Source organism: Amblyomma mixtum, chromosome 3 (genome assembly GCF_055824585.1).
Source record: "Amblyomma mixtum isolate Tamu chromosome 3, ASM5582458v1, whole genome shotgun sequence".
Lineage (NCBI taxonomy): Eukaryota > Metazoa > Arthropoda > Arachnida > Ixodida > Ixodidae > Amblyomma > Amblyomma mixtum.
This window is the reverse complement of record NC_143014.1, coordinates 134,814,584-134,831,154: the sequence shown is the minus strand read 5'-3', so window position 1 is coordinate 134,831,154 and position 16,571 is coordinate 134,814,584. Positions and strand designations below refer to the sequence as shown.

The 16,571-nt window shown below is 49.3% G+C and overlaps 1 protein-coding gene across 1 annotated transcript; it reads left to right on the top strand.

Annotated features, from left to right (window-relative positions):
- Positions 1 to 3,548: 3,548 nt before the first annotated feature.
- LOC149352011 (uncharacterized) lies at positions 3,549 to 7,851 on the top strand. The gene is made up of 2 exons (XM_089577108.1): positions 3,549 to 4,057; positions 5,927 to 7,851. Exons 1-2 carry the CDS (start codon positions 3,764 to 3,766, stop codon positions 7,811 to 7,813), a joined length of 2,181 nt encoding a protein of 726 aa, XP_089433234.1. The 5' UTR covers positions 3,549 to 3,763; the 3' UTR covers positions 7,814 to 7,851.
- The last annotated feature ends 8,720 nt before the right edge of the window (positions 7,852 to 16,571 follow it).

The following is a 16,571-nucleotide window of genomic DNA, read 5'->3' as shown; positions in this document are numbered from 1 at the left end:
TTCTATTTTTTTACTCCGTCCCAACGTTTTAGTAGCACAAAACGCCATGCGAGGTGTGATGTGTCAGGACGCGGATCAGTGCGCAGCTTTCGCTTTCTGCGCTGATTTTTGACAAATCTCTCGAGGTGATTTGCGTTTAAATTAAGATAAGGACCACAGCCTTTGTTGTCTCTGATCAAAATTAGAAGCCGATTTCGTGCATTTATCAACTCTCCGGTCGGGCGTGAATATATATAGACGCATACTTGAAGAACGTAATAGAGAAGGTAATTTTTTGAGCGGGCCAATCGCTCGTGCCCTGGCGAAATAAGTTCACTCGAAGAACCATATACCGATTACTGCTTAGTTTGCTACGTGTTCAGTTAAGTTTTTCCCGTGTTCAATTAGTTTTAGAAGGGCGAGCAAACTCTCTGGACCATACGCATATGTTATGTGCGTTAAGGAGTCTTTATGAAGCAATACACCCTACGTATAAAAACTGAGGTGCGAATGCTTTATTTCTTGAGGATTCCTATACCTTCGATATCAGAGGTGACGAAAATCCAAAAAAAAAGAAGCGAATAATATAGCTACTTTATTATCAAGGAGGGACGCATTTCGAAGCTAGAAAGTACGTGCAACAGTGTTCTGAAAACGCTTCAGGCCATCAGATTTTATATCGTTGTGGCAAGCTCCAACAGCTTGCATCACAACAAAGCCATTTGTACAAGAATTAAGTTTCGGAAGCAACCGAACATGCTAATTTCGCCCCTGCACACACAGCTTGACCAGCGTATCGAGTCCGTGCATGCACCTACAGCTGTAGCATCTTTCTCTAATCAAGCCGCCGCGGTGGCTCAGTGCTTATCTGAAAAAAAAGCTGTGTCTTTGCTTACAATATTTTGAATTATATGTGCATACCTACTTTCCTCTTGTTAATGTCGACTGACTGCGTCTTAAGCAGGACGCGGTTTCAACGAATTGTGGCGAAAATGAACCGACGCCGGGCTCTGAAACGGTGACGTTGAAAACCGCGGATGCGCATTGCACATTACAGTAAAGGAATCGAATTACGCAGCTGGTCGAGGGTCTTGTGTGATTATACTGCAATGCACGAAGCGGCGCGAACGAAAGTTCGCAATGTCACAGAAGTTTGTCAACACACGTGCGCACTCACCGCAAAATAACCGCTCGCTACCCTACCAGATGAATTCGCGTCCACCTGGGAATAAAATAGCCATGATAATGCCTGATGCTTGAACTGGTGCTTTAATGCGAGCATTAAAACGACAACAGCACACGGTCACGGTTCGACTTTCCAACCCACTTTCAGACTTCAAGCGAAGCTGAGGACGCGGTAGGAGTAAGCTGGCGCTTATAGAAAGCACCTACATTTGGTCAAAGATCAGCTGTGAAAAGAACGCAGCAGCTGAAGCTTGCCTGTTGAAATTCCACTCGCAAGAAGAAAGTACGCATAGCAAACGATGCACCAGCCCGACGAGCTCGACCGAGCCAAGATGGAAACCGGAAGTGTGGGCGCGGTGTTGCCAGACCGCCAAGCTTTTTCGCATAAATTCTGTCCCGATCGTTCTTCATTGACAGTTAGTGCCTTGTTTGATTGTGGATTGGATTATTATTAGATTATGCTTTGGCTTGTTAGGCTATGGATTAAATTAACAATTGGCTTGTTGGATGGATATGGATTCGTGAAAGCGTGGCACATTCTGTCCACGCTACTATAACGCCACTTACGAACCGTAAAAGGCTTTCGCCTCAAAAAAACTGTAGAGGCTAGGTAATGTGCAAATGGAATTGTCAACATTCGTAGAGATTACAACATTCAGCAGGACAAGTAATGTGTAAGCAATGATTTTCTTGCTATAACTAGTGCGCGGGTGCGTAACATACCAATATTCCGCAGCTCGTGCGTGTATGGTAATGAAAAACAACATTGGTTTTTGGGATAGGAAATGGCGCAGTAGCTGTCTCACACGTCTCGGCGGACACCGGAACTGCGCTGTAAGGGGAGGGATAAAGGGGTGACTGATAGAAGAAACGAAGGAAGAAGGGTCGTAGTGGAAGGCTCCGGAATAATTTCGACCACCTGGGGATCTTTAATGTGCACTGACATCGCTCAGCGCACGGGCGCCTTTTGCATTTCGCCTCCATCGAAGCGCCGCCGCCGCGATCGGGTTCGAACCCTGGTACTCGGTCTCAGTAGCCGAGCGCTCTTAACCACTGAGGCACCGCGGCGGGTCACGCGTGTTTGGTAATGAAATACATTTTGCTTTAGATTCTCTATTGAATAACTATGAAGATTGTACGACATGCATTTCTTACTATACGCATGTGACAACCTGTAACTGTATAGAATGTGACCGTTATACATTTTAAGCTCTTGAAACAGGTTCACTTGGGGCATCCAATGACATATCACAAATCGCACGGACAAACATTTTCTGAAGCATAAATAGCCGATTTATGTTAGTGGCAGATGTAGTAGCCCAGATGAGGCAACAGCAAGTTGAAGACGTGTATAACTGGCTCCCTGGGACAGAGAACACCTCAATCGCGCTTTCAGGTACATGGCGATGGTGTCCACCTGAAAAAACTCTGCTTTCGCACAATATCTCGTGCTCACCAGTGCTAAACCGCCAGCCATTTGTTGTTTTATTTTTTATTTCTCTTCTCTTCTTGCCAAAAAAAGTGCACAGCTGTTACCTTTTTATGCCTGCAAATTCTTGGCCAGCGGCCAGTATCCGCCGCGGTGGCTCAGTGGTTAAGGCGTTCGTCTACCGAGCCGGAGTACCCCGGTTCGAACCCGACTGCGGCGGCCGCGTTTCGATGGACGCGGAACACACTAGGCGCCCGTGTGCTGTGCGATGTCAGTGCACGTTAAAGATCCCCAGGGGGTCGAAATTATTCCGGAGACCTCCAGTATGCACCTCTTTCTCCCTTTCTTCTTTCACTCCCTCCTTTATCCCTTCCCTTACGGCGTGGTTCAGGTGTCCAGCGAGATATATGAGACAGATACTGAGCAAAAAAAACAGTTTACCTCCCAGTGTGGATATGTGCCATCTGTTGCTAGGAATACAGCAACTAGAAATGATCTTCACACAAACAACTCCAGCCGCAAGACCTAAGTTTGTGGTGCTTTGCGCGATCTTTGGCCAATAATTTGTGGTGGGTATACAATCCATTTACACCTTGTCATGCCAACAAAAATGAAGTTCTGGTGCTGGATTCGACACGAGACTGCCGCAGTCATACTCGCTATTCTGCTTCCGGCAACGTTGGAGTTACAGCAAGCCCTGGCGGCCAACGCCATCTACACAACGCCAGCTTATTTTGGTCCGCGAATAAATATCGTGTTCTTTCCTTCTTGTTTACTGTAAAGGATCGTCGAATGGCTAATAGCTTTTCTTACCCAAATTAAAAAAATAATAATAAAGTCACATCTCCTTTTGAGTCATCTCATAAGGGCACGAATATTCACAGGCGTTTAATTTTCGTGAGTCTTCTTTCTCCTCGCGTACTGTGATCAGCTCGAGCCAGCGTTCCAGCGTGAGCGCGCGGCACGTTCAGACACGTAGCCCAGGGCACCGCCGGTACACGTCGGTCCTGCTTCCCCTGGAACACCCGGTCTTCCAGCAGCAGCTGCTGCTCCGTTGGAACTGCGAAGGCGAGGGCTTGGACGCCAGCCGGCGGCGGCGGCCGTTCGGTGTGCCGAGACCGTGACCGAGACGCCAGGGCCCGCACGTCTACCTCATCGGCGAGGGACGAGATGGCATCGGCGGCAGAGAGGGCGGACACTACCTACATTCTCTATGGATTCGACAACGATCTTGACTGGCGGAAGACCTGTTTCTTGGAGCCGCTACCCCCGAGTCGCTACTGCACATACTGCGGACGAGTCTGCGCAACCATGATGATGCTGCCTTGCTGCCATATCGTATGTGCAGGCTGCTACTCCCAGTGCGCTACCAGGAGCTACGCATGCGCCCTGGACGCCCTCAGCTTCCGCCAGCAGGATGTGGCCACCATGCCCTTCACCGTCCCAGACTTGGCCGCCCGGCACGTAAGTGACGGCGATCGAAGCCGCTTTGCTACGTCTGCACCGCTGAAACGTCGCGCTGCGAAGCGCTTCATAAGGGCTGCGTTAAGCTACGTTCAGTATTTCGTAGACCTACTTTTATCAACTCGGACGGACGGCGTACGTTTCTTTCGTCCAAATCGTTACGTCGTTGCACCCCGAAGTATCGATCTCCATGCAGTCAAAAGGAGTCGCAGCATTTACGCTAGTTCTGCAATTTCGTGACACTTCTATCTCTTAGCACTGCATGAACTGGAGGCGCTACTCGCCCTTAAGGCCCATTAAGGCTCCATGGGCCCATTCGAGGCGCACGAGCGCAGCGCCTACGCGCACCAGGATACGCCGGAGCCGGTCTACGCATGAGCGAGGCGCAGACGCGAGCTGGCGCTGGCGCGTGGCAAATATCTGCGAATGTCAGATATTTGCGCAGCGCTCGCGCCTGCGCGGGAAGTGGTTCGCTGGTTTGCGGTCGGTGTACACCAATCAGAAAACGCATTTCTCTCGGCATTCGGTACTCCCCGTCGCGAGCTGAGCGCGAGTACCATCGACAGGCCATCGGCGACAGGCCATCGAGTTGCGTAAGTTTACCGACGCTTGTCGCGGCGCAGTGCTGGGCGCGTAGGCGCAGCACTCGTGCGTCTCGGATGCGCCCATGGAGATGAGCCTTCATCTCCACCCCGCTCTCGAGATCAAACGCCCGGCTAAAGTTTAGCTGTCGTCTGTGATGTGCATACCCCACATCCGTTGTCTGCGACGCATGGGACTGGGGCATGTTACTTTCTACCTCCGATGAAGAGCGTCTGCCGTGGATGCCTACCCGCAACTTCAACGAAGTAAGACATGATGTTGGGCTAGTCGGTTCATGGTTAGAGTGAAACAAAACTGCGCGAAGACGACGGGACAAAAGAAAGGCACGAATACACACACACAAAGCGCTGCGCTTTGTGTGTGTGTATTCGTGCCTTTCTTTTGTCCCGTCGTCTTCGCGCAGTTTTGTTTCGCTTCAACGTAGTGCCCGTGGCGCTAGTAGGGTGGCGTTACATGCCTGCATGTTCATGAAGGTCCTCTACGTGTCGATCTTTCGAGCAGAACCCTCACGGAAATATCCTGCGTCAGTGCACTTTTTCCATGAGAAATTATTCACGCCTGCGCCTGTTTCTACCCGCGCGCTGTAGAACTGAGCCAATGCTTTTCTCAAAACTGCTCGGCCTCCACGCGACTGGCTCTAAAGACCAGTGTTTTCAAGTGCAATAAAAGTTTATTTTTTCTACAAATATCTCAATTCGTCGCCAGGGCTACAATCCAGAGCACCAGAGAGCGCTCCGACCACTGAATGGGTGCAAAAGGCATTGCTTATCAACTTAATTTCGCACAAAAGGCAGCGATGCCGAGCACAGCGCAATACGCTGAGGCGAAATCAGATAAGAGAAATGCAAAAAAAAAATGACCAGGTAAAACTTTCTAGCGCTCCTATACCCAGAAATTCTCGAAAGTCGCATTTTTTAACGGGAAATAGTTAATGAACGCAAATTTTTCATCTATCGTAAGATATCACTATAACAATCAATATATTCGCAGGTATCCCCTCGGCAGGCTCGGTTTTTCTTCTGTTAACGTTTTTGGTACCGTCAAAAACGTTCCGAGATGGTTTTCTGTGGCAGTTTTAACTCCTCTATGCGAGCGGTGGACAAACTTTAAAATTGTTACAGCATTCCTTTCAATATTTACCTCACAATGCTACAATACTCAAAATTGATGTACAAGAATTCTGAACTTGCATTTTCTGCCCATTGTGTCTGTTTTCAGCTGCTACCGTGAAGGAAAACGATTTCTTCTCGTTTTTGTCTCTTGCAGATAAGGTGCTGGAACGCTGACAGAGGCTGCGCTGTCACAGGACCGTCGTTCCTGATTCTGGAACACTTCCATAAAGACTGCCTGTACCACTCCGTTAACTGCTCCAGGTGCGGCCAAGCGATCGCTCACGGCGACGTCATCGCACATCTGGCTTTAGGCTGTAACCCCGAGAGGTCGCAGCAGCCCTCACTGCTGCAGAACAACCTAAGTGCGCTGCTTGGGGGCGAAGACACCATCAGGCAACTCGAACCGGAACCCCCGGCCACTTCCCGACACCTGAGTACTGCAGTCTGCCGAGACCTACTGCTCACTCATGACCAACATCCAGAGCTCGAGCGTGAAGACGTCGCCCCAAGTCTAACAGCATTTGCCTTGACTGGGGAATACCATCCGACAAACATCTCGCCGATCATTCATCCGAGCGGTGACACAGCAAGGGGACCTAAGCCACGCAGTGTCTTCAGCGGGGAGCAAGCACCTGCCGTTGACAGCTACACTCCGACGCCTGTAGCGCGGTATCTGTACGATCAGCTCCCAAGTGCAGCCCATTCCAAGTCATCAGAGAGACCAAGATTTGTAGGCCGGGAAATCGATCTGCTGGCGGGGAGCAAGGCACCCAGTGCTTCCTCGGATGCTGAAGTCGCAGAAAACCTCTTATGCCTATCACCTGAGGTTGTGCCGAACCCGGGCCCCCCACAGGAAGGCAGCGTTAAAGGGCGAGGAGTGCCGCCGGGCAGTAACGGCGCATCACCCGAAGCTGAGCCGCCAGGACGCCATCAGTATCCGCATGTCGCTGCTATTCTGACGAGCAGCACTTTGAGTATGTCTGAACCGAACAGCGGCCGAGGGGCAGTGCCTAAAACTGAGACATCTAGCACAGCCAAAGGAGGAACAGCTTCCATCCGAGACACTGGCAAGACAGGAGAGAACGATACTTCCGAAGACCAGCCAACTCTGACGGAGGACTCTGCGCTTCCACATGACCAAGGCGAGACTGAGTTGAGCCCAGAGGGCCCTACGGGAGGCAGCGGAAAGAAAGCTGATGCTCTTGTCGCGGTGAGTGGAACGGAAGCACCTTCTGCATCTAACAACGCTAAAGGCGAAGTCCTGTCTTCCCTGCTGCACGGGTACCTCGCTGACATCGGCCGCCTTGTGCGCATGGTTGTGTCTGGGATCGACGTTGTAAGAGATGCGCTTGGTAAACTGATGCCAGAAGAGCTTGTCTTCGTGCTGAAGGCCTGCGAGGAGGTTGCTTCACAGCTCAAAGGGGAGAAAACATCAGGTGCCTTGGCGGACCAAATAAAAAGTGGAACTACGCAAGTTCTCCAGGCGGTTCAGAAAGAGGGGGGCACCGATGATGCACTGTCTCAAGAATACGTCGCCGAAAAGATCGACCACCTGATAAGCCTCGGAAAGCACGTTTTGCGACAGCGCGTGCGTGTCTCGGTACCCGTGCAGTGGTACCTAGAGGGTTGGTCTGAACTGAAGTCCAGGGCACTTGCTGTGGGCGAGGCCGCGGATTTCTTCCATGACATCACCACACCGGTCTTTGGCTACGTGATCGTCCCCGGTCTGATGCTGGAAAAAACTGCCGGCACACTTAGGCTTCGCTTCTCCTTCTACGTGCGAAGAGGGATTTACGACAATTTCCTCGAGTGGCCCCTCGATAAGAAGCTGACGCTCAGCATTCTTCATCACACGGATAAAGGAAAGGTGCGCGCTTTGACCGTCGACTCTAAAAGGGACCTGAAAGAAAAGTGCCTAAAGCCTGGGAGTAGTGAGATCACAAAGCCCTCGTTGAGCTCCAAGAGCGTAAAAGCTGACTATTTTGACACGAACGGCTACGTCTCAGGCGACAAGCTGTTGCTGAAGTTCGATGCAAAATAGCAGCTCCGCAGGGTTCGCTCCGCCGAAACAGCAGCCAGTGTCACTGCAAATGCTAGCTTTTTTTTTTGCTTTTTTTTATGTGTCATGAAGAGAGCTACCAGGAACAGTTTCTTGGTAAAAAAAAACTGGCATGTGACTCAGAAGGAGCTTTAATGTCAAGAAGCCAACCTGTTAGTATTTTTCGAGACTGCCAGTAGACTTTGCACTCATTACATGTCCTTGTGTTTAGTGTTTGCAGAGAAGTGACTGTTTTGTGCTTTCTTTTTGTCTTCAGTGCTTCGTGTTCTCTTGTCTTTTTTTTTCTTTTCACAGTGTTAGGCTCGTGTTCTTTATGCCGCACTCGGTAGCCGCATTTGGTTACTGCAACACCGCGACGTGGATTAATTGGACATGTCCTTGTGTTTAGTGTTTGCAGAGAAGCGACTGTTTTGTGCATTCTTTTTGTCTTCAGCGCTTCATGTTCTGTTGTCTTTTTTTTTTCTTTTCACAGTGTTAGGCTCATGTTCTTTATGCCGCACTCGGTAGCCGCATTTGGTTACTGCAACACCGCGACGTGGATTAATTGGACATGTCCTTGTGTTTAGTGTTTGCAGAGAAGCGACTGTTTTCTGCTTTCTTTTTGTCTTCAGCGCTTCGTGTTCTCTTGTCTTTTTTTTTCTTTTCACAGTGTTAGGCTCGTGTTCTTTATGCCGCACTCGGTAGCCGCATTTGGTTACTGCAACACCGCGACTTGGATTAATTAGACATGTCCTTGTGTTTAGTGTTTGCAGAGAAGCGACTGTTTTGTGCTTTCTTTTTGTCTTCAGCGCTTCATGTTCTCTTGTCTTTTTTTTTTCTTTTCACAGTGTTAGGCTCGTGTTCTTTATGCCGCACTCGGTAGCCGCATTTGGTTACTGCAACACCGCGACTTGGATTAATTGGACATGTCCTTGTGTTTAGTGTTTGCAGAGAAGCGACTGTTTTGTGCTTTCTTTTTGTCTTCAGCGCTTCATGTTCTCTTGTCTTTTTTTTTCTTTTCACAGTGTTAGGATCGTGTTCTTTATGCCGCACTCGGTAGCCGCATTTGGTTACTGCAACATCGCGACTTGGATTAATTGGACATGTCCTTGTGTTTAGTGTTTGCAGAGAAGCGACTGTTTTGTGCTTTCTTTTTGTCTTCAGCGCTTCATATTCTCTTGTCTTTTTTTTTCTTTTCACAGTGTTAGGCTCGTGCTCTTTATGCCGCACTCGGTAGCCGCATTTGGTAACTGCAACACGCGCGACGTGGATTAATTGGCATCATTGCTGAAAGGCTAAAGCAGCAGCTTCGACTGTAGCGACTAGCGTTGTAGACAGCAAAATAAAAAGAGTGCTGAACCGATGTGCATTATTACTACAACCCATTCGAAATGCAGCGGAGGCTGACTTCGTTCAGAGTGACCCGGTCATAGCTTCACCCCGCATGCACAGTGCACTGGTTCTCTGGCTCTGCTACCTTAAAACTCACACTCCGCAAGCGGTTGCTCCTGCGACTTTCCGGCCACGCGTGAGGGGTCAGCTAGACCAACTGAAACAAGTGTTGTGTTCATCTGGCGACGATGTTCGCCTGACCGCATAGCCTAGCGGCTTCACGTTCGCATAGCCAAAAGTAACCAGGCAGCAGTTCTTGTTTTTGTTATTGCCGTGTAGCTGAGCCCTTATAGCACCTCTTAAGCTCTAAATCTCTGTAACGCAAGGAGGAGCATTGTCCTCAGCCGGTGAGACCTTTTGGTTTTTAGGGGTGCCGTAAAAGGCTCGAATATACAGCTGAAGCAAACCGTGTCAGCTGGTTACTTTTGGCAAAGACGGGATTTTGCGCTGGCCGATGCATCTCACACTCACGAGGATGTCGTATCTCGGTTGGCGACTCCGGCTAATCCGAAGGTTCCGCTTCTGCCATGGCGAAGGAGCTGGGCGCCCCAGGCGACCACCGCTTTGAGCCGCAAAGAAGAAGAAGCGGCCACGGGCGCGAGAGGGGCGCTCATGCTGCGATACAGCTGTGGCTTATTGCTCGGACTAGGCTCGATAAAACAGCTTTTCCTTGTAGAACAGTGGAGGGCAGCGCCAGGGGAGGGAGCAGGAAAGTCACGTTGCGCTGGCAACTTCTCGAGATCAATTTAGCTTCGTTGCATCCAATGGTGAAACGAACGAAAGACAGCAAAAAAGCGTTAATGGTCGATTAAAAGCAATAGGAACGGCTTGGAAATAATTGCCGTTAACCAGGCACGGAGGGCGCGGGCGGTGTGCAACTGTCAGCTTCGACACAAACTTTGGATCATTTTACAGCCTAGTAACAGTTGATGGCAAGGTGTGGGGCAACCGCTTCGTCTGGCGTCTGCTCTCAGCGCGCGGCACATGCAAGGCCGGCTTATGAAAGCGCAAAAAAAACACTTCGGTAAAAAAAAAGAAAAAGAAATGGCGCTGTTCTTCTCGTGTTTGCAAGGAACGCGGTGGTTTAAAGAAAACTTCAGATGATATTCTGAGACTTTCTAGCAGCGAGTTCGGCCGTTAACGACGCCGTTGTGAGTGCGATCGAGAGCGTACGAGCCAACTTTGTCAAGATCTCGAAGTGCGCAATTAAGCTCAATAGAAATTGCAGATGAGATAATACGATGGAGTACGTGTTGGGGAAACCGAGGCGAAACGCAAACAGCGACGGGATCCCGAGTTGCTTTCTCGAGAAGCAGAAGCTGCCGAATGAAGACGGCAAGCGACTCATGATGGCGCTACGCGGGCGTTCAATATATTCATACCTATTATAAAACAGCGCGAAAGACGGGACAAAAGAAGGAGACAACACAGGCGCTCGCCAGAGTTGTGCAGTTTATTTCTTCAACATCGTGTCCTTTCTTGTCTCTTGTTTTTCGTGTTGTTCAGCGCTTGCGTTGTCTCCTTCTTTTGTCCCGTCTTTCGCGCTCTTTTAAGTATGATGTTGTGGCGCACAGGAAAGCTCGAACCCGGGCTCCATTTGGTAGCGTGTTGAGTCGTCGGGCTGAGGACAGCCTGAAGCTTCGAAGTTGGAGATGCGAAAACAAGCAGATTTAATGGCAAAAAACTAAGACACTTATTTACATAAATTTAGAAAAGAAGAGCAAGGAATCAAAATTTAAGAGTTCATGACGTCGATCGACTGGATGAGCCTTTTTCCTAGGGCCCAGACCCTTCGTGCTCACTTTGGGCACAGGTTAAATAGCCCAATGCTCGGCCATTTCACCAGGCGGCAATTCATCGTGACACAAAAGATTGGCACCACACGTCACAGCCAACGAAGACACCTGTTGAGGCCTTTCACCAGGCGGCAATTCATCGTGACACAAAAGATCGGCACCACACGACACAACCAATGAAGACACCTGTTGAGAGCCCACACTTGGGAACTGGCGAGGAGGAAGCGCAAGTCCGCATCCCTGTCGCACTGTGTTGGCAGCTGGCGTCCATCGAACACAGGTGTGGCATGATGACGTCACAGCCGCAGCTGCGCAGGCTTCCTCTGATTCGTTCCGGTTTTTTTTAAGACGAGGGACGCCCTTTCTTCCCCGGTCGTCGGTCCTTCTAGAAGGTCGTTGGCACCGAGCCGTGGGGTCATCTTGGGGGTCAAACGACCTGTCGAATTTGCCGCTTCTGTTGAATCCACCACCGTTTCATCTCGGGTCTCAAGATGGGTCGTAACAGCTACCTCCCCCGCCAGACGAGTCTCGGCGAGTAGCAGTCATCGCTGCTGCACGAAGAGACGACTTGGGCTAATTGCTCGCAGAAGTATATATGCCAGAAGCCCTCTGCCGCTCGCAACGTGGTCTTCTATTACGTCGGCCAAATTCTTTGAGGCGTCTCTGAAACTTCAACCACATGCGCAAGCAAGCACTCAACCTCCCTCCGAGCAAACCAGTTCCAAAAGAGGGTGCTATAATCCGGTTAGTATAGCTGCTGTGAATAGCTCACACTGAAACCTCCCAGGACCCACGCAAGCTGAGAAAAACCGAACCTGCTACTGTACACCTTCTTGCACGTACTTTATAAAATAAAAAAAAAATCTTCAAAATCAGCAAACTGAGCGAAAATCATCAAGTTTAAAAAAAACCACTCAGCATTACCACCAAAAACTGAAAACTCGTTTGCCTTCACCCCTGTCTCGTTTTTTTACAGTGAGTCAATGCACAAAAAAAAAGGCAAACACTTATTCCCCGAATTGGACATTCTTCAGCCGCGCCCTGCGCGGTCGTGGTCGGATGGCCGGTCCACAATCAGGTGCTTCAAGAAAACTGTGGGGTTGATTGGTTCCGCCTCCCCGCGACCTACATGCGGAATGGGTGCCTCCTCCATTTCTTTGTCCCTGCCTGTCGCGACCCCCTCCGACTCACGCGCTCTCTGCGGCGCCCTTTTGTGTGGCTGTCGCGCCCTATTCTTCATAGCGCAAAGCATGCGTCTCGTGTCCAACAACTACGCCGTCTGTGCCTCTTTCGGCCCGCAAGGCTTTCATTGGGCCCATGCATCCCCCTTCGGGAAAATGACACTGTTGGTTTTCCCTTTTCTTTCACAGTTCTCGCGGCGCTGTCCCGAGTTAATTTGCCGGCCCTCGCATCAGCATTAACACCTGTCCTAGCATTCCTCATTCGCTTGACGCGTTCGCGGTTTTTCCTGCGCAGCGACGCTACTTGCGGTTTACTCACAGTGCTAGGCGGCGGCTCAACTGTTGAATCGTACACTCCTGTGGTTCCATCTGAGCACCAAAGCTCATTTTCCTGCTGCCTTTCTGTCGGAGTAGCATCAAACCCATTTCTGGTTACAGAATCAATCGCGTCTCTGTGGCACTTTCCGGCGAGCGTTGCGCTCATGCCTGGAGCTTCACTGCTGCCGTCAGGCAATTCCCGTTCACTCTTTGTGCCCCTTATTACCGCCTCAACTTCCTGACTGCTAGCGCTCGCCAGCTGCACCAGCGGTGTCCCTTCCAAGGGCGTCCGCAGAACTTTTTCCAGGGGGGTGCACCCGATGGCCGGTTATGAGGGAGGCGGCAGCTGTGTAGTTGTTTTCTACAAGTGCATAAATAATATCCGTAATTCCAAGGGGGGGCAACCGCCCCCCCTTGCCCCCCCTTCCGGACGCCCATGGTCCCTTCTCTGGCTCTGTCATTGCGTTCACACCGAACCTCGCTGCATTCTTTCTGGCGCGGGACCTCTGTCTTATCTGCCAACGCGCTATCTGTCTCAGAGCTAGCAGTAAGCGTGTCACACCTTTCTTTTCAGAATCAGAATATATTTATTTAACATCATGGCGATGTTGGGTGCACCGGCAAAAAGCCAGTGGCAAGGCTTGACGAGGCCGGCGCACCCTACAGAAGCTTGGCAGTGATACACTTGTTCACGTTAACAAAACGAACGAAAGAAACAATACGATGGCACTTTCAGAGAAAAAAAAACGTACAAACACACAAGACATATAACAGTTGTTGGCATTATTTAGCTATACATTTATAAGGATTTCTTATTTAATAAATGTGGGAGAGTGAAGTTCAGCATTTGATACCCGTAATTTGTGCGGGTCGTAGGTACAAACCAATTCAAAACTGTTCGAGTAGAGTATTTAGACTCTTTGTATATCAGTCCAGACAGCTGTAACATAAAGCAATTGTTTTTAACAACACTTGTTTCATACCGTTTCATACAACTGGGGAACGGGGGTGATGCCGAGTGCCTGAAATATCGGGCCACTTGCTCTAGTCGCGGAGCATTCACAATGCTACGAACAGCTTTTTTTTGAAGAAGGTGCAAACGATTAATGTTGGTAAAAGACGTAGTGCCCCAGACCAAAAAGCAATAGTTAAGAACAGAAGAAAAAAGTGCGTTATACAGCATTTGCTTAATACGCTTCAGCATAAAGTACCTTAGTCGACATAAAATACCGACAACCTTGGACTGTTTGTTTATTACCATTTCGACATGATCATTCCATAATAAGTTCTCATGAAAAATCACACCTAAACTTTTGATGACTGGAACAATCTGGATGAGTGATCCGTTAATAGGCTTACTGCGAGGTCTGAAGAGCACAGCTTTTGTTTTCTGGGTGTTAATGCTTAACAAATTGCATTTAGACCAGTCCTGTTCTTTCTCCACGCGGAGGTTTTTCTGCGGAATAGTTTCATACTTCTCGCCTGCCTCCTTGTTGAGAAGAGGTACACTGTTAGAAAATTCTGTAAATCTACGGGAAAAGCTGAACGGAACTCGCCCCGCACGCCGGCACTATCGCCAAAGTATAGTTCTTGTTTCGAAACGTGAACTGCTCCGCAACTTAGAAATGCGCAACTAAAGCGAAAAAGCCTTCGTATCTGCGTGCTATTATGTTCGGCGCTACGCAGAGCGACTGCACGCTTATTAGAGGCGTCACACACATGCAGGCTGTTCGCAGACGGAAATGGCGTTTTATATTATTGGGGACATTTTTGTCCTGCGGAGTAATACCACCACTAGAGCCGCTGTGCGTAGCGCGGAGTGCCACAAACGCGGCTCCTCATACGAAGCACATTGTCTGAAGGCGACTGCAAAACACAAGCGCGCTGCAACTGTTTATCAAGCAACGCAGCATCTCTTTACCGGACGACGGAGGTGCCGCTCGTTTTCAAGGTATGTATACATTCATCTCTTATCAGCGGTGTCATTATCGAGAAGGCGCTTTCAGTTTTGGCGGGAAACTCACTGTACGCATTGGCTGCGGCAAAAAGAAAACTAGTGCGCCAAAACCGTCCTCGCGTCGGCTTATCGGTAACATGGCCAGCTCGGAACATCAAGGCTCTTTAGCGTACAGGCGCGGACAGAAGTAAACGGAGCACGCAACTGTCTTCGAATATTTTTCACGCGTCACCTAATTGAAATTTGCAGGAGTGGTGCGCGCATGCTGGTAGCGGAGGTTGGTGGGCTTTCTTGTAGACAGACAACGCTTCTTCATTGCCGACGGAGAAAGCGTGATTGCACTTGGAACGCAATAGCGTGCTCAGCTTACTTATGGCCGCGCCTGTACTAACGCGTGTTGCGTAAATCAGAGAAAATCGAAAAAAAATTCTCTCGGCCTAACCGCACGTTTGTTCGGGCTCAAATTTCGCACAGAGGTTGCATTTGGCGGTCAGTTTTGTTTTATACCACATTTAGGTGGGGTACTTGCCTGATTCGGTCAGAATTATTTGGAAATCCCCATCGTCTGCGGCGACGGAGAACCAAAACGGAAAGGCTTCTCAGCAGTGGTACCCGTAGCGCCATCTCGTATCAGCCGGAGAAACCCACCTGCGCTAAATTGGTGAGCAAATCACCTTTACTTGGTGCTGTCTGCTGCGAAGCAGCGCAAGACATCACCTAAATTGCAGTCGTACAGCGATCAAGAGAAGGCCGTGGCCGTGGTTTGGATGCGAGTCCAAGTCCTCCTACGCCGCCCTCCCCGGTAATGGGCTCATTTCTTCGGTTGGTACGAGGTGGCGCTACGGGTACCACTGCTGAGAAGCCTTTCCGTTTTGGTTCTCCATCGCCGCAGACGATGGGGATTTCCAAATAATTCTGACCGAATCAGGCAAGTACCCCACCTAAATGTGGTATAAAACAAAACTGACCGCCAAATGCAACCTCTGTGCGAAATTTGAGCTCGAACAAACGTGCGGTTAGGCCGAGAGAATTTTTTTTCGATTTTCTCTGATTTACGCAACAGTCGGTACATGCGAGGCGCGGGCGCACGTAATTTCGATTCGCGGCATTGAACTGATAAGGTGACCGGCAGGTGGTAGACATATATTGTCGTCATGGGCGACATATATTGTCGTGTTCGCGCCTGGGAGGTAATCTGCTCCCTATCCAGTCTTCGACAGATAAGGCAGCATCCGCGCATTTTTGTTTTGTCTGTGCTTAATTTCGTGGATCCATCCACAAGTGAAACGAATTGACTAGTGAACTCAGCAAATTGAACTTATGAACATGTCATTAAGTGCATCAAATAGCTGAAGCGAATTCATTATTTCAGTGATTAATTAATGCATTAAGAGAAGCACGTACTCGTCTCGGAGCAAAATGAATGCAAATATTGCCAGTAGCACTGAATTTATTCACTGAGACTATCTTTCATGCGCTATTTTTATTGTACTTGGTACCATTTATGCATTGCTCTTGCCAGTTGCATAGTCACTGGTTGCTGCTCTTGCGATTTCTAAACAACTTTAACCTTGTGATACCGTGGCTTGTATTGTTTTGTTCCCACCCTATAGTATCTTCACTGTACATTGCATATTTTTTATAGCAAGGTGTGATGTGTATTTCATTTGCCTCTTAATCCTGTACGATATGATGTTGCAATATTTTAATCTATAGTAGAGTACAACTTAAAAAGCCAGCGGCTTTTCCCTGTCAAAGAACCCCCTTCCAGCCAATGGCGTCAGCTGATATTCTCATGACCCTGCTAGGGTGACAATGCAGGGAGCAGTGCCACAATGGAGAGAGGGGTCCAGCCAGGACTATGGATGGAGGGGACTATCCCCTTTCATCTGCCACTCCCTGCATTGTCAGGCTAGTAGGACAATGAGCATCAGTGGACACCATTGGATGGCAGGGGGTTCTTTGACAGGGAAAAGCCCCTGCCTTCTTAAGTTGTATCCAACAATACATGTGTTCATGATTACTGGAAAAACCTGTTCAGCATTGTTCTCGTTTTATCACTTTGCAACCGCTCACCCCCCTCTCACTGCCTCTGCATGAGCCCCAGGAAACTTGAG

Excerpts from the sequence above, each read along its gene's own strand:
- LOC149352011 (XM_089577108.1), top strand. The coding sequence starts at position 3,764 with ATGGCATCGGCGGCAGAGAGGGCGGACACTACCTACATTCTCTATGGA. Across the intron at positions 4,058-5,926 it reads CAGACTTGGCCGCCCGGCAC|ATAAGGTGCTGGAACGCTGA; the intron begins GTAAGTGACGGC and ends TGTCTCTTGCAG.